This window comes from Nelumbo nucifera, chromosome 2 (genome assembly GCF_055504915.1).
Source record: "Nelumbo nucifera cultivar China Antique chromosome 2, China Antique-T2T, whole genome shotgun sequence".
In the NCBI taxonomy this organism is placed as follows: domain Eukaryota; kingdom Viridiplantae; phylum Streptophyta; class Magnoliopsida; order Proteales; family Nelumbonaceae; genus Nelumbo; species Nelumbo nucifera.
In genome coordinates this window covers 89,010,575-89,035,961 of record NC_142650.1, presented here as the reverse complement: position 1 = coordinate 89,035,961, position 25,387 = coordinate 89,010,575, and the positions used below count along the sequence as shown (strand labels likewise).

General features: G+C 38.5%; 1 protein-coding gene across 2 annotated transcripts; it reads right to left on the bottom strand.

Annotated features, from left to right (window-relative positions):
- Positions 1-557: 557 nt before the first annotated feature.
- LOC104606039 (hyccin) lies at positions 558-20,603 on the bottom strand. 2 transcript variants are annotated; one of them, XM_088898387.1, is made up of 2 exons: positions 19,064-20,603; positions 558-845 (listed from the first exon to the last, which is right to left on the bottom strand). In XM_088898387.1, exon 1 carries the CDS (start codon positions 20,436-20,438, stop codon positions 19,152-19,154), a length of 1,287 nt encoding a protein of 428 aa, XP_088754513.1. In that variant the 5' UTR covers positions 20,439-20,603; the 3' UTR covers positions 558-845; positions 19,064-19,151. The 2 variants fall into 2 exon arrangements, with proteins under 2 accessions (XP_088754513.1, XP_010269366.2); XM_010271064.3 differs by lacking the exon at positions 558-845 and adding an exon at positions 6,213-6,558.
- Between the last annotated feature and the right edge of the window lie 4,784 nt (positions 20,604-25,387).

Here is a 25,387-nt window from a genome sequence, read left to right as displayed (position 1 = left end):
ATAAATATTAATAATCAAATTTTAGCATTTGTTGAAACATCCACCAAGGCAATAAAGATTACTTTAACTATAAAAAAACATGTTATTTTAATAAGTAATTAAGGTTGGCATAATGGTTAATTAATTATTATTGTAAACAAATAAATTGGGTTCAAAACTTGTTACCTTCTAAGTTATTTGCTTAAATAACATTTAATAACATATTAAATGTGGCAATTAAAGGTAACTCAAATGAGCATTTAATTAAATAATATTAGCATTTTAGTGACATCTCAAACTTTAAGACTTAATTAAAATTGATATTAATGAGAGGAGATAAATTAAATTTTAAAAGGAGAAAAAAATTATACATAATACGTATCGGCCCATTTCAAGTTGTATCAATCGGTACAAGGCTAATACAGATCCTAACGAAAAAAATACGAAACAATCTAATTATTCATGTTCTGAAACTCTTCTGAAATGACATGTATCAGGTCGACACGTATTGCGAAATTTAAAACCTTGATGTAAACATCTGTGTGCTTTGAATATAATATACCAATGGTAGGATATAGGGTTGATTCATTATCCGTCGGTTAACCATCAGAGTAGCCCATTTGGATCTTATACCGAAAGAATTTTACATTATTGAAGACTTCTTTGCCTAGTACAGCGATTTTAGGACATTTCCCACGTTCTGTTCAACAAGAATCAAATGCTATACTTCTGCAGTCAGTAGCAAATAGCACACCTTTTTAATTGAAATAGTCTGGTGCTGTGCTGCAGTGGTAAGAAATTATCCCCAACTGTGCTGACTTGGTGGGTAATGACAAACACAACTCATGATGCAGAAGAAATTATACCTATACACATTTTTATTAGATTATATGAACGTCTGGTTTAACTTTGGTTAGCAAACTGGGACAGCATGTAGAAACTATCTAAATATGCAGCTTTTATACACATTTGTAATATCTTTACATTTCAAACCTATCTTAATGTGTCAGATGTTCACAATGGCCCATTTCATTGAATGTCCATGGATAAAAATGACAGTGCAGATTGGAAAAAACCCTACATCCAATCTATCAAAACTTTTTTCCAAACCTTAACCCAATATTTTATATGTTTATACTAACCAAATTTTGTTTCATGAAAGCTAAACTATCAAATAGGAGGTCAAAAAACATGCATCATGGACAATAATTTCTTGGACAATAATGATGAAGAGATTGAAGTGCACGAGAGGTCAAAAAACATGCATCATGGACAATAATTCCCATCTGAAAGCTCGATCATTTTGATGGAAAACTCAAACTATGACGACGTATTAGTTAAAGTTGATGGCACATTACAGTAACTTGGAACACGAGTATCAAAAGCTTGTACCACCATTTTCTTACCATTAAATCTCATCACCATCATCTTAGCTTTCCCTATCCCTACCATATTTGATCTGGCTACATGAATCCGGTTTCGCCATTCCACACTTTGTATACAGTCAAACCCATTGTTATGTTTAAATCAAGGTTTTAAGAACTGAACCGGAAACGGAATCGTTCTGGCCACCGGTTTCCGGGTCAGCAGTTCAATCATCCGGATCAAACGGTTCAAACGGTTTGAGCATCTTGGTAAGATGCATACTATATAGAGAAAATAAGGGTTAAAACTTGAAAGAAAACTGTTGGCTGAACTGAGAGTTTAGAAGGAGAAGAAGAGGACTTGCAGGCTTGCAGCAGCAACGACAACAGTGACAGCAATGGCAATGGCGATGGCGATGGGAAAGGCGAACTACAGCGGCGGCATTCTAAGTCTCAGATCTCACTCCCTCTCTCTCACCTTCTCGCATGAGAAAGACAGATCTGAGATTTCTCAGTCTCAGATCTGAAATTTCTCAATCTCAAATATTTCTCAGATCTGATATCTGAGCAGCAAATTGTTCTCCGGGTCAAACGGTTCACCTATCAAACCGTCCGGGTCAATGGTTCCTTGACTAATTCAACGGTTTTTACCATATGCCGAGTTTGAGGTAAAACAGAACCGATCGCCTGAACGGTTTCCAGTCCGACCATCCAGGTCAACAACGGTTCGAAAACATTGGTTTAAATCATTTCTTATCACTTCAACCCATGTCCTTTTTTATCTGCCCCTATCCCTTCTAGCCAATTCACTTGTAAGAGATTGCTTAGCTTACACATGTTGTAGGTGGTATTTCAGGCATGTGATCAAACCATCTTAGTCTACTCATTTTATCACCCAATTGGAGCCACTCTTGGTTCCATTTATCTTTCTCAGAATATGCATTTCTGGAAAAAAAAAAATATGCATCTCTGCTACAATCATTTTCTTTTAATCAATATCTGCCACTCTTGGAGCCACTCTTTGTAATTATGAAAAATTACAAAGGGGGCTAAACAATCTTAGCTCCTGAGTACAACCATTGAACACCAAAATACAATAACAATACACAGCCCAAAATATAGAGTTTGTGTTCACCCCTTGCGTAGTTAGACCATCTGCCAGTGAGTTTGCACTTCTCTTTACCCATTTGTACTGAATTTCAATATCCTTAGTCAGCCACTTATATTTTCTCTTTTCATTGCGGTAATTCCATATCCTAGAGTTAATCTCTTTTAACCAGTCCACAACTTCAGAGTCTCCTTTATTAAAATGCATATCCTTGACTCTGTACCCCTTCAAGAGCTGCTGCAAGTATCTCAGCCCTCCAGGTATCTCTTATTGCTCCCCCTATTCTGGATGGGCCTGGATTACCCATACTGCTGCCATCAAAATTCAGTTTAGTGAAGCCATGAAGAGGGATCCAACGAGAGTTTGATACCTTCTTAGCTGAAGCTAATTCTGCAATCTCCTTCCAGTTTCTTAGCATCTCATTGACTGAGAAATCTACAAACAATGCCAAAGTTTTCAACCAATGTATCACCCTAATATGGATGACCTCCAATATTACTTCCAAGCTTCTCTCCTTTTCTGAAAAGATCCGTGAGTTTCTCTCCTCCCAAAACCTTTTATAGAATTTTCCCATTAATCTAATAGAGGTATTTGCCTGTCGCACAAGACTGGATGCACCATTCCATTTTGCCCACCCTGCTCTAATTCTATGCACACAGATCCATTTCCTTTTAATCTCTTGTTACCATTAGAACCTAACTTACAGAACACAGAAACTGGTTATACTTGGAGCTCAGAAAATTAGTGATATCAGGCAGTAAGGAATATAATCATCAATGTTGAGTTAAAGTGAATGCTCAGATTTGACTCTAAGTGGATCAGAAAGTCATTACTGGATGAGGGAAAACAATTTGGCTTAGCCAAGCTAGGTTCATAACTGATTGTGAACATTCAAGCAGGAAAAAGCCAGGATGAACTAGTATATTCCCCCTTCAGTATGTAATAAAGATGTACAAGCAGGATAGTAAATTGTAAGGCAGAAGAAAGAAATTTACAGCAAAGTGAAAAGGCAAATACGAATAAAACAGGAAGTAGGGTTTATATATATTTTTTTAACTCAATAAGTGGTAACTGTGTCATTTTATTAATAATGATAAAAGAATGGTATCTAGATGTCTAAGCCTTCCCTATTATTGAGCTGGTATGGGCTGGTAGTTTATACCCAACCCCACATTGTTTATTTACACACCCCAGGTTTTTGCTAGGGTATCAGCCATACCATAGGTCCAACCAATGGTCCGGTCTGGTTTTTTAAACAATGGGATTTCATTCCCATCTTTCTCAAAAAGTAAAGAACTCCTGACAAACCCCCCAAACCCTATTATTAAAAAAGTATTAATGTAATAAAGAGATAGTAATAAACTATTATTAACATACTAGTAAAATAGTAATAAAATAATAGTATTATAATAAAAATATTAATAAATTAATAACAAAATACAAAGGGTTTTTTTTAGCAAAGGTAAAGTATAATTATATTAATCAACAGGTCCTTCGTGCAATGAGAAGCTGTACAAAAACAAACCAGAAGGACCTCAAAAACAGGCCATCCTCAAAAAAGTACAACCAGATGCATCATCTTTAAAATCAGTATGTATAGACAACCAAGTTCTAGCAAAACCTATCCATAGATGACCTCAGCTTCAGAGGAGGCCTTGTGATCAAGAACACTGCTATTCCTTTCAAAACATACAGCCCAGAGAATTGACAAAGGAATGGAGGACCGGCAAACCTTTCCTTTCTTTGTCATCCCTTGTATATGCCAAGCCTCCAAACAAGCTTTAACTGAGGCAGGCATACACCAATTAAACTTCAGAATTTTTATAAAATAGTTCCAAACCTCTGAGACAAATTTGCAATGTAAAAACAGATGATTGACTCATTCTGTTTCCACACCACAAAAGCTACACTGTAGGTCACTGCAGTTAAAGCCTCTCCTCACCAGCATCTCTTTGGAAATGCACTTCTCTAAAGCTGCCACCCATACAAAAAACTGACTTTGGAGGGTGCCACTGTCCCCCAGATGGCCCAGCTAGGAAAAGGGACTTCATTTCCTCCCACTATAGAACTGTAAAAAGATTTTACTGAGAACTCTCCAGATTTGTTCCATTTCCACACTTTTATATCCTGAGATTGTAAATTTAAAACCTGAGTCCTGATATTGAAGCAGAGCTAGGAAATTTTTCCTACCTGTTGAATCTCCCAATCATTAAAGTCCCTTCTAAAGGATGGAGTCCAGCAGATCCTATTATCCCTCAGCACAAAAGAGTCAACTACCAACGCCTCTTTATCATCCACCAAATTGAACAAGGTGGGAAACAGCTCCTTTAAGAGAATTTTCCCCAGTCCAGGGATCCAGCCAGAACCTGATCCTTCTTCCGTCACCAACTTGGAATCTAAGACCACTTCTGAAAATGTTGGAATCTCTGCAGATTCCTTCCCACAAACTGCACCCATATGTCGGCGGGGTAAACCACTTCCCCAACCACTATCACCTAGTCCATATTTCTCAGCTATTACCTTCCTCCATAGGTTGTCTGGCTCAGCAGCAAGCCTCCAAAACCAACTTCCTAATAAGGCTAGGTTAAAAGACTTTATATACTCCTTATCCCAAGGCCCCCTTGTGATAGGAGTTTGCAATTCTAAACCCAGTTCACAAGATGGTACTTGTGAGTCTTTCCAGCCCACTCAAAGAAAATCTCTTATCTTTTTTCTATTAAAACCTCCACCACCTCAGAGGGGATTAGAAAGAGAGCCATAAAAAATAAGTTGGCAGACTTGCTAAAACACTTGATAACAGTTACCTTCCCACCTTTGGAGAGATACCTTGCTTTCCAAGTGGTCAATTTTTTATCCATCCTTTCTAAGATTGGCTTCCAGATGGCTTTAAAAGTGCATTTTGTGCCAAGTGGCAACCCCAAATAGTTAGAAGGTAGATTGGTAGAAGACCAACTTTGCAGCCCAACAGAACTGCCAGACTCTGAATGTAAGAGACCTCAACCTACAACTATCATTTCACTTTTAGCTAGGTTCACCTTTAGGCCTGATACAATCTCGAACCAGAAGAGGAGATGCCAGACTCTGAATGTAAGAGACCTCAACCTACAACTATCATTTCACTTTTAGCTAGGTTCACCTTTAGGTCTGATACAATCTCGAACCAGAAGAGGAGATGTTTCAGAAGGACTTGATCCTTTGATGCCTTGCAGAAAAAGAGGGTATCATCTGCATATTGCAGGATAGGAATAGCAGTCCCATTCAGCTTCACTTCAAAAGCCTCCAACAGCTCCTTCTCCACAGCCTTGTCTACCATTTTATTTAGACCTTCCATGACTTTTAATTGTTAAATGAAAATAAAATAATAATATATAAACAATTAATTAATAATAACATAATAATAAAATGATAAACCAATATTAATAAACTAATACAAAACTGAATTTTTGATTGATTCCGATTCTAGCTCCAGAATTACCAAACAACAACGATTGGAATCTAACTCCAATTCCCATTTAAACCAAACAGGCATTGAAAATAGGTGATTCTGATTCTGATTCCAGGGAATTTCTATTCCAAACCAAACAGGTATTGTTTCTACTACTTACTATTAGAGTGATTCTAACAATTGGGGTGCCGATGCCTGAACTTTTTAGGCATTATGCCGAAAGAACCTGCTAGTGTTGACTCCAATAAAGGTTATCCCTCGTCAGGCTTATGTTTTCTTAATGTTTCCTTTTTTTTTTTTTGATCTGCAACAGAACTGATTTCTTAATGTTTTTTTCAGATTTTAGAGTTCAATAAAAATGTCTGCCACTAGAACTTAAGTCCAGCAACCATAAGCAGTCAAACAAAATCCTAATCACTTCTTTATTGCCAACCATATTCCCAAAATTCCCTCAAGTCCAGCTTCAGTAACTCTATAAACCCATTTCAATTAGTTTTCTTTCATCCTTACTTTCACAATCTCAGACCTGAAACCAAAAAGTAGTTTTCAATATCAGTGGCCAAAATAGCGGATACCACTGGTTGCTTGCAGTATTTTCTCATGGCTTTGTTTTCTATCTCATCAGTTTACTCTGTTTTAAAAGTGCAAGGCCCTCCTAGCACCTGAAGCACAAGGCACAAAGCAAGGCAGTAAGGCACCCTCATTTCAAAGCAAGGCACAAAATTTTGAAAAAGAAATTACAGTTTTACAAAAGCCATTCACTCAAATTAAAATACATAAGCATAACATATAAATCATATTCAGAGTGAAAATGTGGAATAAAAGTAAATATATGTTGATTGTACCAAAGTGCTTCAAGCACTCGACAATTCAAGCATCTGAAAGTTCCAACCTGTTAATTTATGTCCTAGTTTAATCACTTCAAGTGGCAGGCATGATGTTAAACACCTTGCGTTCCTAATCAAGAAGATCAGCCCTGTGACTACATAAAGGCCCTTGAGGCAAGCCCAAACAGGTCCATACAACTGTTTGGCGTAGTGCCCCTGACCTAAATTTTTTGCCCATAAATCCATAATATATTAAAAAGGTTGGATTTCCAATTTTAGTTGCAGTTCATTCTATTTTAGGATTAGGGATCAAATATTACTTGTACTATTGTTGCTTCTTAAGAAATTCTGGTATTTAGATCCTATTTTCAAGAATTAAGGCTTCAAGCATTTGAAAGGTCGTTGTTGTTTATTTAAAAGTTATAGACCATTATTAGCAAGCAAACAACAACAAAAGGTCATTTAGTAAGTTGATAAACCATTACAAAGGTGCAAAACACATAAGAATATAAAAATAAATAATAAAAGAACATATTTTAAAAAAGATGTGCACCTGGGCTGATGCACTAGGGACGTGCTTTTTGAAAGGGGATGCACCTGGGTTTAGGCTAGGACCCAAATATCCAATTATTATCTCTCTTCGAACAAAAATAAGACCAAAATCATAAAGACCGTTTTTCTCTTCACAGAAAATGGCATTTTCTTTGTAGAAATCAATCTCCAACCAACTCTAGCTCTAAATTGGCCTTCTTTAGTAAAAACAATCTCCAGCCCATTCTTTTTATGGACTTTATAGATTTTTCCAAATAGTGTCCTCAATATTGAATATTTCTGGACGAAGGAAAGATAATGGCATTTCACTCTTGAGAAAATCTAAAATTGCAATGACAGGGTAATTTTGAATTTATGAAAATATCTACAAGGTATGACATTCTTTTAGCATATGTGATGGATATCCATCAGCATGATGTTTGTGCCAAGTAAATAACTAAATATAGGTGATATTCTAAGGAGCTTTTTGGTCACAGTTGAAGTGGCTGAATGATTTACTTACTGTTTTGTCTTTCAGTGAATAAAAAAAATATTTGAAGTATTATGATAACAATCCAACATCAGTAATCAGTTTCAGCCAATAACCTCCTTAATAGCTTATGCACTAAAAGATGAAGCAATAAGCCATCCAGTTCAGCCACTTCAGCCGTTATCAAATGGCCCAAGTCATGTCTATCCCTTGTAACAGATTCATGGCTTTCCTCTTCTCACAAATATGGCACCACCATCCAGCCTCCTCTTCTTTTTGGAGCCAGCTGATTACAAGCTTTGAATCACCTTCAATTAACAGCTTCCTAGTGTTCAGTTCCTTTGCCTTTTAAATCCCTTCCATAACTGCCATAATTTCAGCCCTTATAGAGTCCCCAACTCCTATTGGACCCGAGAAGAATGCAATGACAATTCCCTCCACATTCCGAACACTCCTCCAATGCCAGACAGGCCCAGATGAAATTTACTACTACCATCAAAGTTGAACTTGACTAGGGGGTGGGGACCATGTAGTCTAACTACCACCCTAAAGGGGAGAGGAGAACTAACAATCTCTCTCCAGTTTCTCAGCATCTCAACCCCAGAAACATCCTTGAATAGCTCCAACAATTCCACCCAGTGGATCACCTTGATGAAAATAGCTTCAGTAACAGCTTTGCTTTGTTCTTTACCAAGAAATATTCGTAGACTCCTTTCTTCCCAAATCATCCAACACACTGCTGCCCTTGTGTAACAAGTGTTCTCTTCGCAGCGCCAACCACCGTGCCTACAGCCGCCACTCCAGCGTCCAAGTGTGTGTCATGGGTGGGCTATGCTCGTACTTTTGTATGGGGGATTGCCAATGGCATTATTGTAATACTATAGTATGCTTTTTCACCTTTTTGATGTTTCTTATTGTCATTCCCCCAAAAGCTTAACGTACTCTTTGAGGGGAGGTAGGTAGTCGAGTGAGCTCATAAGCGTGTAAAGGTTAAGCACGAGATCCCCTCGACACTGTACTATGTGCTTGTGCTTACCACTGATTAATGCAATACAAACAGCCTTTTGCTAATTCGTGTGCCATCTTGTTGCCTTTTGTGTGTGTTTGCTTTGTTTCGTAGGCTTACTAGCCCATTTCGAGTGCTGCACGGGGCCCCAACGATTACCCCCGTGACAGTTGGTATCAAAGCAGGTTGCTCCTCAACGCTCGTGACCCTTGCATAGCAACACTAGTGGTGACGCAATGAAGCACAACAAGGAACTCACCGACGAGATTAGGCATGGCCTTGCCCATGCGAGGGAGACTGATGAATCTCTAGGCGATGAAGCCACTGCAGAGAAGGACCCAAGGGGTCGCACATCCAAGACAAGCAAGCCTGACAAGTGAGTTGACACGCTTGCTGCCTTCGACACACGCATCCTTCGCTGTGAAGTGACTGTTGGGGAGATGCGTGACCGAGTAGAAGAAATCCACTTGAATGTGGAAACAATTAAGAGCTCCATGGTGGAGCTAGAAGCCCGTTTAAATGGCATTATGAACGAGGTCCAAGACATCCTGAATAGAACCCTCAAGGAAGTCCTTGGAACAAAATCCCGACAAGAAGGGAGCTCATCTCGATCCGACACCCAAGACCAGGTGGATGAGATGAGAGCTGAATGGGTGGCCATGAAAGTAGCCATGGCCTCTCCCTTCGACCTCCAGACTCAATTGGATGATCTAAGAGGAGACATGACGCTCCTCAAGAGATTAGTGGCCAGAACTCCAAGCCCCTCCACAACACTGGCCCTTGCTCGTGTGAAGATTCGGGAGCCCACACCTTATGCCGACTCCCGAGATGCTAGAGAACTTGACAACTTCTTGTGGCAAATGGAACAATATTTCCATGCCGTTGGCATTGATGATGACCTAGCGCAAATTCGTACAGTGATTATGTATTTGACTGACATTGCTATGCTATGGTGGCACAGGCGATGCCAAGACAATGAACGGGGTACAGGCACCATCGAGACATGGGCTGATTTCAAGCGAGAACTAAAGCGGCAATTCTACCCAGAGAACGTGGAGTACCTGGCGCGGAAGAAGTTGAAAGCACTCAAGCATGAGGACTCACTCCACGATTATGTTAAAGAGTTTTCAACCCTTACCTTGGAGATCATGGACATGTCCGACAAGGATCTACTGTTCAACTTCATGGACGAACTGAAGCCATGGGCCGAACTAGAACTCCAACGCCGCAACGTACAGGACCTCACCACGGCAATGGCAGTGGCGGAGCAACTCAATGAGACCAGCTTGTCAGATGAAGAAGCCCCTAAGCCAGAAAGCCCGCGTTCCCCTAATTTGAGTGGGGGAGCAAGTCCCTCACGCCCTCCGTACGACAACTCCAGCTTCAACAAGCCAGCAAGACAAGACTATGGGAAGAAGCCACAAGGAGAGCAAGGCCCTCAGCACCATTACAAGCCCAGAACCGCTGGGTCCCCAATTTCTTGCTTCCTTTGTGGGGGAAATCACTTGGTTCGCAACTGCCCAACCAAGAAGAAGATCAATGCCCTTGTCGCCAAGCTCAGTGATGACGAGCAAAGTGATGAGGAAAAGTCTGTGCAGGCACCTAGAGTGGGCGCCTTTCAACTCTTCAACGCCATGGTGAAGAAAGAGGCCAATCATGGAAGGCCAAAGAAAGCCCAAAGGGGGCTGAAGTATGTAGACATCCTCCTCGGTGGGAAGCTGACTCAAGCCCTTGTTGATACAGGGGCCTCCCACAACTTCATTTCAGTTGCCGAGGCCAAGCGACTCAATCTGAACACTGTGAAAGAGACAGGGTGGATCAAGGCCGTGAACTCCGGGGCAAAGGCGATTGAAGGCATGGCTCGTGGGGTTGACCTCCAAGTTGGGCCGTGGACAAGCAAGATTAATCTTTCAGTGGTACCCCTGGATGACTTCCAAGTTGTCTTGGGAATGGACTTCATGAGACAAGCAGAAGTAGCACTCCTGCCTCACATCAACTCTCTGTGCATCTTGGACGAGCGCTCCCCTTGCATGGTACCAGTTACGACTTCTACTAAGGTTCATGGGAAGCAAGTTTCTACACTACAACTTTTTCACGAAGAAGCCTTGTTCAACGCCAACATGAAGGAAGCAGAGAAGTTCCCCACTCCGCTGGCGGAAGAAGCCGCCCCTCAAGCCAACAACTACAACAGCAGCAGGTCATCCAGCCGTCTACACCTCTCCAACAACAGAGTTCGTGCGTGTCGACAACCGTCAAGCAAAGCAGAAGACCCAAGGCCGTGTCCAAGTTCGCCCCCACCTGCTACCACAACCACAGGGGAAAGTGAGTGCCACCCAAGCCGCCTAGGGACCACTTTCGTACCATCCCTCAGACTGAATCACGTAGTAGCCTTGTGAGTCACTCTTGGGGAAAAATCAATGGGAACCAACACACTAACAATCCAAAATACCATTTTGACCCATCCTTGGCCACCAACTTTCCTACCCCCATCAGGAACAAGTCAAAATCCTACCTTGAAGCAGCCAAGCTGGGACTTAACTTAGGGACAAGCCATAGGTTTTCCCACCATCAAGAACATCCACTAGCAATCTACCCAACCAACTATCTGGGCCTTGGAAGAAACCCGGTTCGTGGAGCAATCGAAGAACCTTCCTTCACCAACAACAAGTTCAAGCCTCAAGCAGAAGCTAGTCTTCGAGGACGAAGACTGAATTGAGTGGGGGAGACTGTAACAAGTGTTCTCTTCGCAGCGCCAACCACCGTGCCTACAGCCGCCACTCCAGCGTCCAAGTGTGTGTCATGGGTGGGCTATGCTTGTACTTTTGTATGGGAGATTGCCAATGGCATTATTGTAATACTGTAGTATGCTTTTTCACCTTTTTGATGTTTCTTATTGTCACTCCCCCAAAAGCTTAACGTACTCTTTGAGGGGAGGTAGGTAGTCAAGTGAGCTCATAAGCGTGTAAAGGTTAAGCACGAGATCCCCTCGACACTGTACTGTGTGCTTGTGCTTACCACTGATTAATGCAATACAAACAGCCTTTTGCTAATTCGTGTGCCATCTTGTTGCCTTTTGTGTGTGTTTGCTTTGTTTCGTAGGCTTACTCGCCCATTTCGAGTGCCGCACGGGGCCCCAACGATTGCCCCCGTGACACTTGTGCACCTCCAAAGCAATCCTCCCATCTTCTTTGGCCAATTAACGAAAATAGGAATGCACAAGCTTCGTACATTAGGTGGAGAGTTCCACCTACACCCAGACAAAGAAAAAAAACATTCTCAAATTGAAGAAGAATAAGAGTGGGAGAAGTGATAGCAATTCTCACCATTAACTTTGTAGAGAGTGCACCAATTAGGCCTTTTTCTTTGTAGTAGCTCACAAGCATTAATTCTTTCCAGATAGATTTCCCAGCACAAACCACCCACCCACCCTAGGAGGGATAGGTGAACTCCAAATCTCCTTAAAGGGAAAGGAAGGCCCCTCATTTTCACTTGATCGGATAAGGGATGAGGAAAAGGACCTACAGGTGAAAGAATCGGATGGTGATGGGTCCAAATTCTCCCATCCCTTTTACCCACATCTAAACATACCCCTTCCAAGCTTTGTAACAGATTTATGACACTATTCACTTCATGATCATGAAGCCCTCTTCTAAGACCCAAATCCCAATTATGCTCAGCAGTTGCACTAGATAGATCCAAGAAGCAAGAGATAGGTTCCTCCCTACAAATAGACAAGGCATAAAAAGAGGGGAATTGTGTCTTTAGTGGAAGGTTGCCTACGCAACCATGATCCCAGAATTTGACAAAATTCCCAAAATCAGAACCATACCTGACAAGTGATAAAAAGGGGTAGAATATCACAAATGGATTTCCAAGGAAAAGCTCTTGTAGCCCTATCCAAAGTTCTAGAGTCCCAACCATCTGCCGCAAGCTCATGGATACCACCTTTACCCACAACTTATCTCTTTCCAATGGTAATCGCCATGACCATTTTCCCAACAAAGTCATGTTCCTCTCTTGGATACTCCCAAGGCCTAATCCTTCGTGTTTATTGCTTCTACTCACCACCACCTCCCAGCTTACCCTATGATCTTTCTTCTCGTCCCCTGGCTCCCACAAGAAATCCCCCATCAACTTCAAATACTCCGTGAACCGTCCCAAAAACTGCTCCTTCTTGGATTATCCCCTAAAGGGGAACCCAAATGAGTCAAAGGCCATTGGGACACAAAACAACCCAAAATACCTACACTTTCAATGATTTCCCTTTCCTCCAAATTCACCCCCACCAAGCAACTCTTATCCATATCAATGTTTTAAAAGTGCAAGGCACAAAAAAGGCACAAGGGCCAATTTGCACCCAAGGCGCAAGGTGCAAGGCAAGGCACACGCCTTTTTGAAGCAAGGCACAAAAAAACAAAAAATGCTAAAAAATCAAAAAAATGCAAAAAAATAAACATAATATTAATAAAAAATATAAACTTAAATTTTAAATTAATGTTTTCAAAAAACTATTATCTAAAATTAAAATACATAAACATAACATGTAAAGTGTATTCAAATGAAAATTTAAAAATAAAATCAAACATATAAAACATTTTCAAGCATGTAAAACCCACAATCTCTTTTTTCCTCAATTGCATTACTTCAAGTAGCTAATGTGATGTAAAACATATTACATTCCTGATTCTACGAGCTGCATTTGTGTCACGCCCCTCAAGGAAAGCCCAAAAAAGTCCATCTTAGGGTCTTAAATTCTTAATTTTCACACAAAAATAATGATTTTATAATTTTAATTACCTTTCAAGAAGAACTTTTATTAAGATGAATGAATGAACATTAGCAAATAGGGGGTTAAGCATAAAATTTTCAAAAGGCACACGCCTAGCTAAGGAGCAAGCATCCACCTTTTGAAAGTGTTGCACCTAGGACCTAGGCGAGGCGCCTACCCTAAAATGTGCCTCACCTATGCGCCTTTTAAATCACTGATCCATATTGATTTTCAAATTGGACATTCTTTTGAAAATTTGCACCATCATACATAGGTTCCTCAGTTGGCTAATCTCACCTCTTTCACAAAATAGAATAGTACCATCAGCATACTATAGGTGAGTAACCTTATTAGACTTCTAGAATCCTCCCTTTCAATGAGTCTCCCAAAAGCATCAGCAATTAATGTAAAGAGAAAGGTAGAAAGTGGGTCTCTTAAGGTTGGGAAATGATCTCCATTGTCCCATTGGCCACAATTCAATAATGGAATGTCTTAATACATCCTAAAATCCATCTGCACCATCTATTGTCAAATCCAAGATTCAAAATATCAATACGCTCGATACACCGATAGGGGCGTATTGGGTAAATCGATACTGTTTTTTTACTTTTTTTATTTTTTCTAAAACCGGTTCAGGAGGGCTGGTTTAGGACTCCACCCCCTGAACCGGTCAGACCCCTGATACACCCACTATAGGGGCGTATCAGAGGGGTCCCAAAACGATACATATCAGCCGATACGTGTCGATACTTTGAACCTTGGTCGAATCCAAACCCTTTCTTCCCATTTCTCTTCATATCTTCCAAACTTTCATTCGCAATTAGAATCTGATCAATTATTTGCATATCCTTAACAAAAGTCCCTTGACAATGTAAAATTATGGATGGGACAACAGCCCTAATTCTTCAAGAAAGTACCTTAGCAATTATTTTATAAAGGCTATTAACCAAATTGATTGGTATGAAATCTTTTGAATACAAAGCGTCATCTTTCTTAGGGATCAAAGCAACAAAATTGAGTTCAAACCCAAATTAATCACACACCTTTCAAAAATTCCTCAAATACCTTCACATGTCACCTTTTAATATCTCCAAACAATCTTGGTAGAATGTCATAATAAAACCATCAAGGTCGGGTGCTCCATAGACAAGAATCACAAGATTGCATCCATTATCTCTCCACTACCAAACCTTCTTTCCAACCATCTTTGGGACTCCTTAGAAAGCTTAGGCCACTCCAATCCATCAATCCAAATTTGATCACTTGGGGGCTTCCTAAAGATTGATTTGAAATGATCCCCACAAGCTTGAGCAATCTCCCTCTAAGGGCAAACACTAACTCCATCCACCTCAAACTTTGAGGTGAAATTTTTCTTTCTCCTCCATTTGCCAATGTGTGAAAATAATTGTGTTCCTATGCCCTTCCTTGATCCACTTGCTCCTAGATTTCTGCCTCCAACTTATTTCTTCTTTCATTAAATGATCCTCCAGCACCTTCCTCAAGGACCACCTTTCATTCTTAACACTCTCTTCCAAAGTACTAGATACTTCCTTTCCATCCAGCTCCTCAATTTTAGTAATCAGAGTTTGTTTTTGATCCTCAATCCTTCCAAACTGTTGTAAATTCCATTCCTTGATCTTGTCTTTAAGCTCTTTTAACTTCCAATCAAACCTAATTCCTTCTCATTTTGCTACCAGATTGCTCTCCTCCCACCAACCTTTAACTCTTTCTTTAAATCCATTAGCACATAACCACATATTCTCAAATCTAAATGGAGTTGGACCTTTATCACCCAACTTTCCTCAGAAATAGAAATTGACCAATGATCCGAGGTCACTCTTGGCAAGGCTTTAGAGATTAGACCCCTCTGATGATCCTCCCAATAACAATGAATAAAAATCTATCTACTTTGGAGCAATTTGAGTTGGCCTGTAAAAGCATCAATGACTTGATTAAATATCCTCATACTCAAGTTTATTCAACTTCTCGGATCGTTAGTTTCTTCCAAGAATCTTATCACATTAAAATCCCCTCCTATACACCATGGCCCATCCCACAATCCCCTAATGTCTTCCAGTTCTTCTCAAAACTTTTTTCCTCACACTATATTCATTAGGCCCATAACCATTTGACAACCCCCACTAAAATCCATCTAAAATTTGTTTAAACTCAACAAAGACAAAATTTTCTCACCAGTCCCTCCATTCCAACTACAACCTCATTGTTCCACATTGTCACAATACCACCCAAAGCCCCAAGGATGCACACCCCAACTCCAACTAGCTTTCCAAAAACTCCTAGCCCATTTTTTTATCAAATTCCATCACTTTAGATTCTTGAATTAAAACAATATTTGGCTTCTCCTTTCCTAGCAACTCTTTAATAGTGGCTCTTTTCCTTGCCCTCCCTAACCCTCTAACATTCCAACTTACCCTCTTTAATAGTGGCTCTTTTCAATGGCTTTAATTCCTTCAAGAGGCTATTAGGTATTGATTCCTAAAAGTTCATCCAGCTACTAATTCCTAGAGAAGCATATGTGTTGTTCCTATGTCATTTTGCTCTCTTTTCTTCTTCTACAAGTGCATAACATGTTTGTCATCTAAGCGGAAATCTAATGGTCCCCAAACTTTATTATTCAATGGAGTAGCAAAGCCTTTTTTAATGAATAATAGAAAATTTTATTAAAGATCGAAAGAAAGAGATAGACAATAGCGGCTTCCCAAACAAAGGCACAAGAGGCAGCCTCAAAACAAAAACAAAATTACAATTGGACCCAAAATAAATGATCCTTAAACACCCCTTGTTAGCTAAAAAGTATGCCATCCCATTAGCCAACATCTTTTCCCATTAAATTGTTACTGTTATGTTTGCAATCAACCATTTAAATCTTCCCATAGCTTCCCTATCAGTGTTTTAAAACTGCAAGGCACTAAAAAAGAGTAAGGGGCATTTTGCGTCCAAGGTGCAAGGCAAGGTGCACACCTTTTTGAAGCAAGGTGCACACCTTTTTGAAGCAAGGTGCAAAAAACAAAATCAAAAAATGCAAAAGAATTAAAAAATATTAAACATAATACTAATTAAAAATATAAAGTTAAATTTTAAAATAAATGTTTTTAGAAAACCTATTATCCAAACTAAAAATAAATAAGCATACCACGTAAAATATACTCAAATAGTTAATGTGATGTAGAACATTTTGCATTCCTGATTCTATGAGGTGCCTTTGTACCAAGCCCCCTTAAGGCAATCCCTAAAAAGTCCATGTTAGGGCCTTAAATTATTAATCCCTACACACAAACAAAATTATTTTAAAATTTTGATTGCCTTTTACAAAGATATTTAATTAGGATGAATGAATGAACAGCATTAGCAAATAGGGGGTTCTTGGAGGCTCGCCTTTTAAATCATTGTTTCCCATAAGACCAAGTTACTATCTCTAGATCCTTCAGCCACCCAATTAACACTTTCTAATCACCTTCATCTAGAAATCTCTCATAGTTCAGCTCTCTAGGAATCTGCACTCCCTATAGTAAGGCTTGGAATTTCACATTTGCAGAATTCCCCGCTTCAATAGGAACAAAGAATAAGGCAAGAATATGGCATTCCATGTTCCTAAAGACGCCCCCCCCCCAATTCCAGACGGCCCAAACTACACTAGGCATTTCCTTCACAGGAGAGAGCTTTTAGCTACCAATTCCCAATTCCTCTGTATGTCATCAAAAGTGATGTGTGAGAATAAATCCAAAGCTTTAGCCCAATGTATTGCCCCCTACTGACCATGCACTCCCAAATAGCAGCAACATCCATGTCCTTGTCATTAAAAATTTTAGCATTTCTCTTCTCTCGAACTGCCCAAACCAAAGCAGCTCTAAACACACCTCCACAAGATTTTACCTCTTCTCTTATGCCAACTGAAAGTTGTAGGGTCAAATAAACTACCAATCTACATACAAATAGACTAAAAATCTTGTCCCAAAGGGCTAGAACAAAATGGCAACATGTCAGTAGGTGGTAACAACTCTCCTAGTCTCCCTGCTAGCTTTGCAAAGGATACACCAATTTGGAGAAACACCAAGTGTCAGTCTCCTTTTTGCAAGTTATCCAAAGTGTTTACTTTTCCATGAAAGGATTCCCAACAAAGCACACCCACCTTGGGAGGGATCAGGGATGGGCTTGGACCAAAATTTACTGCAATAGACAGACAGAGAGGAAGGGACAGAGCACAAAGAAGAGAAAAATGAAGCATAAGAGAAAAGGCCCTAGGCATGGGAAGTCCAAACACGATTGTTTAGTTTAGAAGGGTCCAAAAGAACAAGCTCAAGAGTTTTTAACAACAAAGAAACCTGGTCAAGCTCATGATCTCTCAAGTTTCTTCTAAAACCCAAATTCCAGCCTATACTTGATGAGTGGGAGAGGGAAGAAAACCTCTGAACGGGTTCATTTTTTAAACATGGAAAGGGAGTACAAGGAAGGGTAAAGGTCTTTCAAGGTGGAGTTACCAAGTGTCTTCCCCAAACAAAACCTATCTCCAGTACACACGTTTACCTGGTAAGACTTAGGAAGTAGGAAAGAATCCCATTGATAGCCTTTCAAGTTTCAAGGAGAATTCAACATAGCCTGCTGAGATACACTAGCATCCCAACCGTTACTTATTCTTTCATGAGTAGTAAAGCCTTGTTGTGAAGTCAATGAAACTTGGAACTTGTTGGAATGAGGGTTAACTTGAAAGCTAACAATCTAACCTTCTTGATCTTGTTAATGTGTTTCCAAAGTCCATTTGGTAGCATAAAACACCCCACCCATTTAAAAAGATCATAAACTGATAAAAGTTGCTAAAAATCATTCATTCGAAAAGGATCTTATAATTCCTCCATACAGCTCGACCTCCCTCTTTCATTGTCCTTTCAATTGACCCCTAACTCCTAAAATTGGTGTCAAAAGGATTGCACAAAAAGGGAAAAATAAACACAAGGTCACAAGGTAAAATCCTTTAAACCTTCAAGAGGATCAACAAAGTCCAAGCCCACTGTAGTCAATGGCCTAACACAGGGAATCATAATTCATAAAAATACAATGATACAAGGAACAAAAAGATGAAGGATATGTTATATTCTCAGTACTAGCTATCAACAATTTTCAATACTTTTTGAAGATATAAAACTGACTATAACAGAGACCATAAACATAGTAAAGTACTTACCAATCAATTTAAAGCCAAACAAAAACGTCAGATATACAAAAATAGAGAAACCCACACCATATGAGCAAGCAAAAAGAATTGATCATGAATTTATCATATTTCAATTTCGATGTAAAGACAATGAAATAGAATGGAAGAAATAGAGCCTTCTCGATTGCAAACAACATGCTCAAAGCCTCAAACATACTCACTCTTACAAGAAAGCAACAAATGCCTAAAGAAATCTACCACTACGGGCCACAAAAACATAAAATACACAATATTAAATTATACACAACATAAGATCCCATCCTAAATAAGAAAAAATAAAAGTACAAACAAATTCATTAGAGAAAGGAATCTTACATGCTTTGTACTTCCTAACAATCATCTCAATGTTTCTGAGGAGTTGCCGACTGAATACACAACATCCGAGGAAATTCCACTCAGCCAATCATTTTGATACAAGAAAGACCTCTGGTTTCTTCGTTTTGCTGGGTGTATTAGCATTTGAAGCTGCACTGGCAGCAGCCGCTGTCTTTGCCGCAAGGCGTGCTCTCTTGTCGAGCTGGATCAAACTCCTTGTTGCTAAAATTGCCTGTGGAACAAGATCATGCGAAGACCTAGCATATAAACACCTCACTGCAACCGAGGCTGCATCCCTAACATCCTGTGAATTCAGAGGCGCCAAGAGGCAATGCCCAAGAATTCTCAACACCGGCTGCAACAGCTCCCAAGGGAGTGGAATTCTTGAACCTCTTGAACAAACACCATTTTCATTATAATCTTCTGCAACCTTCAATCTGCTTATCCCTTCCTCAGCAGCCTGAATCCCATCATCCTCATCTTCATAAACCCTGAGCTCTGAAAAGTTTTCACCCGTCGCACCATTGGCATCTCCGTCATCGTCAAATTCACTCTTGCAAGGACAATTCTGCCCCGCCCAAGCAGCGACGAATTGACAGAAGTCAAGCTTGGACCAGTTCGGCATCTGGGAGATTTGCCTATAATAGCAATCAAGCGCGACAGCAACAATGTAAGCCCGTTTAGTCGACTTCACGGCAACTTGAGGCTCGAGTGGGGGACACAGAACCCCGACGGGTGGCTGCGATTGACTGGTGGTAGCAGCGGCACCAGGAGACGGCTTATTACGAGGGGCATGGTACAGAGATGGTTGCGACAGATCGGGAATTGAAATCAAGATAGGTTTCCCGGCGCGGGCCTTAGTCTCGGAGGCGTAAAGTGAAAGGAGAACGGCTTCGAATCCGGCGAGAGAAGGGGTTGTGGGGCTCTCGGGCGGGGAGGAGGAGACGACGCGAGAGAGATAAAGACCAGAGAGAAGGGGTACGAAGGAGAAGACGACCAGACGGAGATCAGGGTCAGAGGATTGGAAAGTTTCGTAGAGCCATTGGCAGAGCGGATCGTCGCCGGAGCCGGAGAGAGGGTCAGAGAGGGAGGAAGAAAGGGCGAGGTAGGCGTCGGGGGACTCGAGGAGGGAGCGAGCGGGGCGGTCGGAATCAGCGAGGGAAGAGAGGGAAGGGAATGAAGGGAGGACTGAGGAAAGGACGTGAATGCGTGATCGGGCTTTGGAGATGGCTTCCCACCATGACTGCATAGGGTTAGGGTTAGAGTTGTTAAAATGGTGGTTAGGGTTTTGGTGATGATCCATAGAGGAGGATGATTCCTCGTTGATCGATCGTTCTTCCACCCCTCCTCTGAATTCCTCTTCGTCTTTGGCCATCGCTCCTCTCCTGTCTCCTGGCTTTGACAATGGCTGAGTGACAGCAAGGTAGAAGAGAGGAGGATGAAGGGAGGAAGAAGAACAGAAAAAGGAAAAGCAGGGAAAACGGCAGGGAGCACGAGGGTTAATTCGTTTGGGGCTTCACAAGCCCAACGAGCTCAACGAAAGAGAGTAAAAATTACAGATTACTACCTGTACTTTGGGCAGTGACAATTACGGCAGCCCCCCGTGCACGGGGGATGTGCGTCAGTGCGTATGCGTGTGGGGCGCACTCTGTCGGGAGCCCATTCGAACTCTCGTCCCCATGACTTTCATATTACGACAGGGTCCCTTACCCCTAAACTTTCATATTACACCAATCTCTGTTTTGGTTTAATTTTGTTTTGGATTTTAGGGTTTTATTTTACAACCGAACAAAATAAAGTAAAATTTGAAACAAAAATAAGTCAAAACTTGTACCCAAATAATTTGCATTGCCATAATTTTGCATCAGTGCAAATTTAGTGTAAATGAGTTTGCACCACAACCAAAACACAGGCTACGGATTAATTACTAATATGATTACTGATATATATCGGTTTTTTTTTTGTGATAAAAATTGCTCCCTCAATTCACAACAATACTTTGGTACCAAGAAAAAAAAATCACAACAATACTCTATTGATCTAGGAGGAAAAGTGAAGCAATAAGTCTTGTTTGGTTTTTAACACTTGTTGCGAGTTTTAAGGGAGAGTGAGTTTGAATGCAAAAGGTTTTTGATTCAAAACCTTGGGCTACAGATTTGCGTGCATAACACTTACACACAAAAGATGAACATCACTTACAACCCAAAATGCTAAGTTACTGAGTTATAGGTCATTCCTCTTAGGTAATGTATGTTCTTAGCTCCGATAAGATTGATGTATACTAAGATTTGTGTATCAATAGAATTAGCTCATTATTATTCCATATTTTGATTGGTGTATTTCTATGAATTATCCCTTAAATTGGATACCTATGAGACTTATATTAGTTTAGAAAGTTCACATCCATTGGATTAAACTTGTGGAATTGCTTGTCTCAGCTGTTGAGCATTGACCATAAGGCTATGTTTGGAAGTGGTGTAAAATCCGGTTTGATGTAATTTTACATTGTGGTCCACTTTTGTCTGGATGGGATATAAACTAAGACCCATTATCAATGTAAATCACCATTTATATATACTTTTACATCAAAAATTGATGTAATTTTCTTATAAAAAAAAATCGATGTAAAAGTGGGTCGAACTCTCCATCAATGTAGAAGTGAAAAGTAATAACGTCTTTTTCCACTTATTCACGTCCACTAAAGAACTGCTCCCGCTTCTTCGCCAATTAGTTTTTTTTTTCATCGTGGTTACAAAATGCCATCTAACCCTTTCTTCTTCTCTCTTTCCACACACACACACTCTCTCTCTCTCTCTCACCATCTCTTCTCCTTTGCCAAATCCGAATGCATTCTTCCTATAATAGAGGAAGGTCCATTGATCAAGGCATCTTGTGGTATCTATCTCACGACGAACAAGGTATCTTTACTATTCCAACATACCGATCTACACGTTTGCCACTAGTATAGATTTGTGATGTTTTCTATTGTGGTGTTTTTATTATCTCTTGTATTTTTTAGATCTAGATGTTTTATTCAACCAAATCTCAATAAAAGTTGTTGTTCCTTTGATTCATATATAGCTTTTATTCCAATGGTGTTTGTTTTTGGTTGATCTATGTAAGTTTACTAGATTTGGATTTATAGTTCTTTCATGTACTTCTAACTTCAACTAATTAGTGTAAGTTTGTTAGACCTAGAAGAAGACGATGTCTTAGTGTTACTGGTTATTGGGGTATGAGGTAATCAAAGTGGCGCAAATGGCCGTTATAAAAATTGGGTGTAGTTTTACACTGTTATTTATTCCAAATGAATATGAGAAATATTCTTCTTCCAAATGTAGAAGAATGTAAAAAATGCAAACTACTAGTTCACCTTTTACACTGACACATCTGAATTGATAGACTTTTGCATTTACCCCGCAAATAAATGTAACCTAAATAAAGTCAATGGGTGTTTATAAGAAACACAAAACGTGGACCAAATGCTAGTTATGTCCTAGACCTTGAAAATAGTTGGGAAAAACTAGAGATCTTCCTAGGGTCAAATACCTAAGTATGTTAGAGAAATTTGGAATATTATTTGAGTGGGTGGTCATTGTGATAGGATTAGCCCCTTTGCTGGACAAAGAAAATATCAGGGTTAACACTATCTCTAATAAAAACCTAAAATTGTCGATAGTGGATTTCAAATATTTCTGAAATCTTTTTGCAAAAAGCATTTATATCTATGATATTATTTTATGAAAACTGTTTGTAAAAGGTTTTAATCCTGATATCCATCTGAGCAGAGAGTGTAACACTATATTTAGCAATCATGGAAAAAGTCTTTCCCTATAAGAGTGTTTGATCATTTAGGCCTAATAGATTGAGAGCAAAAGACCCTTATAGGACTGAAACCTTATGAGCTTTATCTTACGCCAATCCATTATCATTGTGTTTCATGGGATGGTTGACACCAATGATCATTTAGACTTAAGTGTTGGGCCCATCCTAAGCCCAAATCCATTCGCTTAGGGATTTATTGAGTTTGATCAATGAATTTGTTCTATTTGGCCAAATTGTCAATAATTGTTGAAAATTACCATGAATTAATAAAAATATAGAAGATTATAAAAGATCGAAGAAATTTACCAGAAATTATCAATAGTTATTGATAACTACCAGGAGTTGATAGAATTCGAATAAAGTTAAAGAAAATTACCAAATATTATAGAGGTTACAAAATATTACCAAGAATTACTAGCCATTATAGAAACTTATGTAATTTTCAATAAAACAATAATTATCATAAACTAAAAAATTATTAGAAATTTATCATTAATTACTGAAAATTTTCATAAATTATTAGTAAACATTGAAAATTCTCATAAATTATCAGTAATTTATTGTTAATAAGAAATTCTCATAAATTATTGAAAATTACCAAAAATTATCAATAATTATTGAAAATTACCTAGAATTTACAAAAAATTAAATAAAAGAACTAGAAATTATAGAAAACTTGGAAAATTACTAGGAATTACCTAAAACTATAGAAATTACCTGGAACAATCAGTTTTAGTATTCACTGTCACTATTTTTCGCTAGTCTATAGAGTCTTATAAAGGCATTTTATTATTTATCAGTTCAGAACTATTCCACTGTTTGAAGCTATTGAAATTTGTAAGTCTTAACATTCTTGTTAAAACTAAAACTTAAACTTAGTTCAAAGTACTGTTAGGCTAAAACTGTAACTATCCAACAAGGTTAAAACCCTTGAACCCAAGTTAAAGTCATAATAGGTCATGAAGATTGAAAAGGTCGTTGAATACTAACTGACCATAATGGTGAATTGGAAAACAAGTACAATGAACAAGTTATCAAATATTTGTCTAACCAAGAAATTTCATCTGAAGAAAGTAGCTCTAGTACCACTCTTACCAAATCCCTATCCATTAAAAATATGGAAGACATTAGTTATATTAACATAGAGAAATCTTGAACAATTCCTAAAGTGGCACCTTTCGAAATATACAAAAAAGGGATTTTCAATATAAGAACTGTAGAAAGAAAAATAGCATTAGGAAATGAATGTGAAGATTCCCATCTAATAAACTGAAGACTATTGAAGCCTCCTGAATAAAATCTGATTGTAACTTTATTTACTTTGGGCTTATACAGGTAGCCATAAAACCACCAACTCGATTAGGACTTCAAACAACTACCCTAGCTTGTCTTTGGGACTCCAAACATAATAAGTTCAGTGATTCCTTCATAGGAATAATAAAAGGAAGCTTGCATCAAGGATATATACTTTAATGCATTCCCTAAGCTCACAATATTATTAATAGACCCAGGAATCTATGAAGAATTAACCTTAACAATCCAAACTCAAGCTTTTGATATGGAACTAGGTTCTAAAAATGTAGCCCTAGTATATGGTGTGCACTTTAAAATTATGAACACAGTATGCCCTAATACCAAGATAATCTATACTATAATAAAAAAAGTGTGAATAAGGGTATGGAACTTTTCTTGATTAAAATGCCCATCTGTGTATATTTAGTTCATCTCTAATTATGAAGGTTGAAAATATAATTTCAATTAATCATTTTCACCTCATTTAATCCTCAACTCATTATGCTTTACATTTCAAATATTAACTCACATTCTCTCTTATTAAATCTTATATTTTACTTATTTTTTTTAAAAATAAATGATACTAATTAGATCTATGTCTAATGATTTTAACAATATAAACCCATATATTTTAAACCATATTCAAAAACAAAACCATTCTTTATCCAAGTGATAACTAAGAATTTCAACCATTGGTATCAAATTGATCAACCTATGAAGTCATAATTAGATAATAAAACTTTTAAATAAAAATAAACATAGAAAATTACAAAAATTAGAAAAAATAAGCATATTTATGATATTTTTATTAATAAAATTAAAAAATAAGTATAATAAATAAGAATTATTTTTATTGATGATGAAAATTAAATAAATAATCTAAAACTAGCCAAAAAATAAATTATTTTACTGTTTGATGGAGATCAATAGTTCAACTTTTGAGTCAAATATGTCAACCTTTAATGTCATAATTAAATAATAAAAATTAATAAAATATAAAAACAAAAAAAGTGAAAAGAAATACATAAATTTAACAAAAAAACATTTGGGCACATGTGTAATATCATATATTTATCATATTAAAAAAATAAGTGTACATAATAGAATTATTTTTATGAACATAGAAATAAAAAATATATAGAAAAATTTTAACGCATTTATAATTCTATATTTATACTACTATTAAAAATATGAATAAGGTTGTGG

Coding starts and splice junctions, on each gene's coding strand:
- LOC104606039 (XM_088898387.1), bottom strand. CDS start 20,438: ATGGCCAAAGACGAAGAGGAATTCAGAGGAGGGGTGGAAGAACGATCG.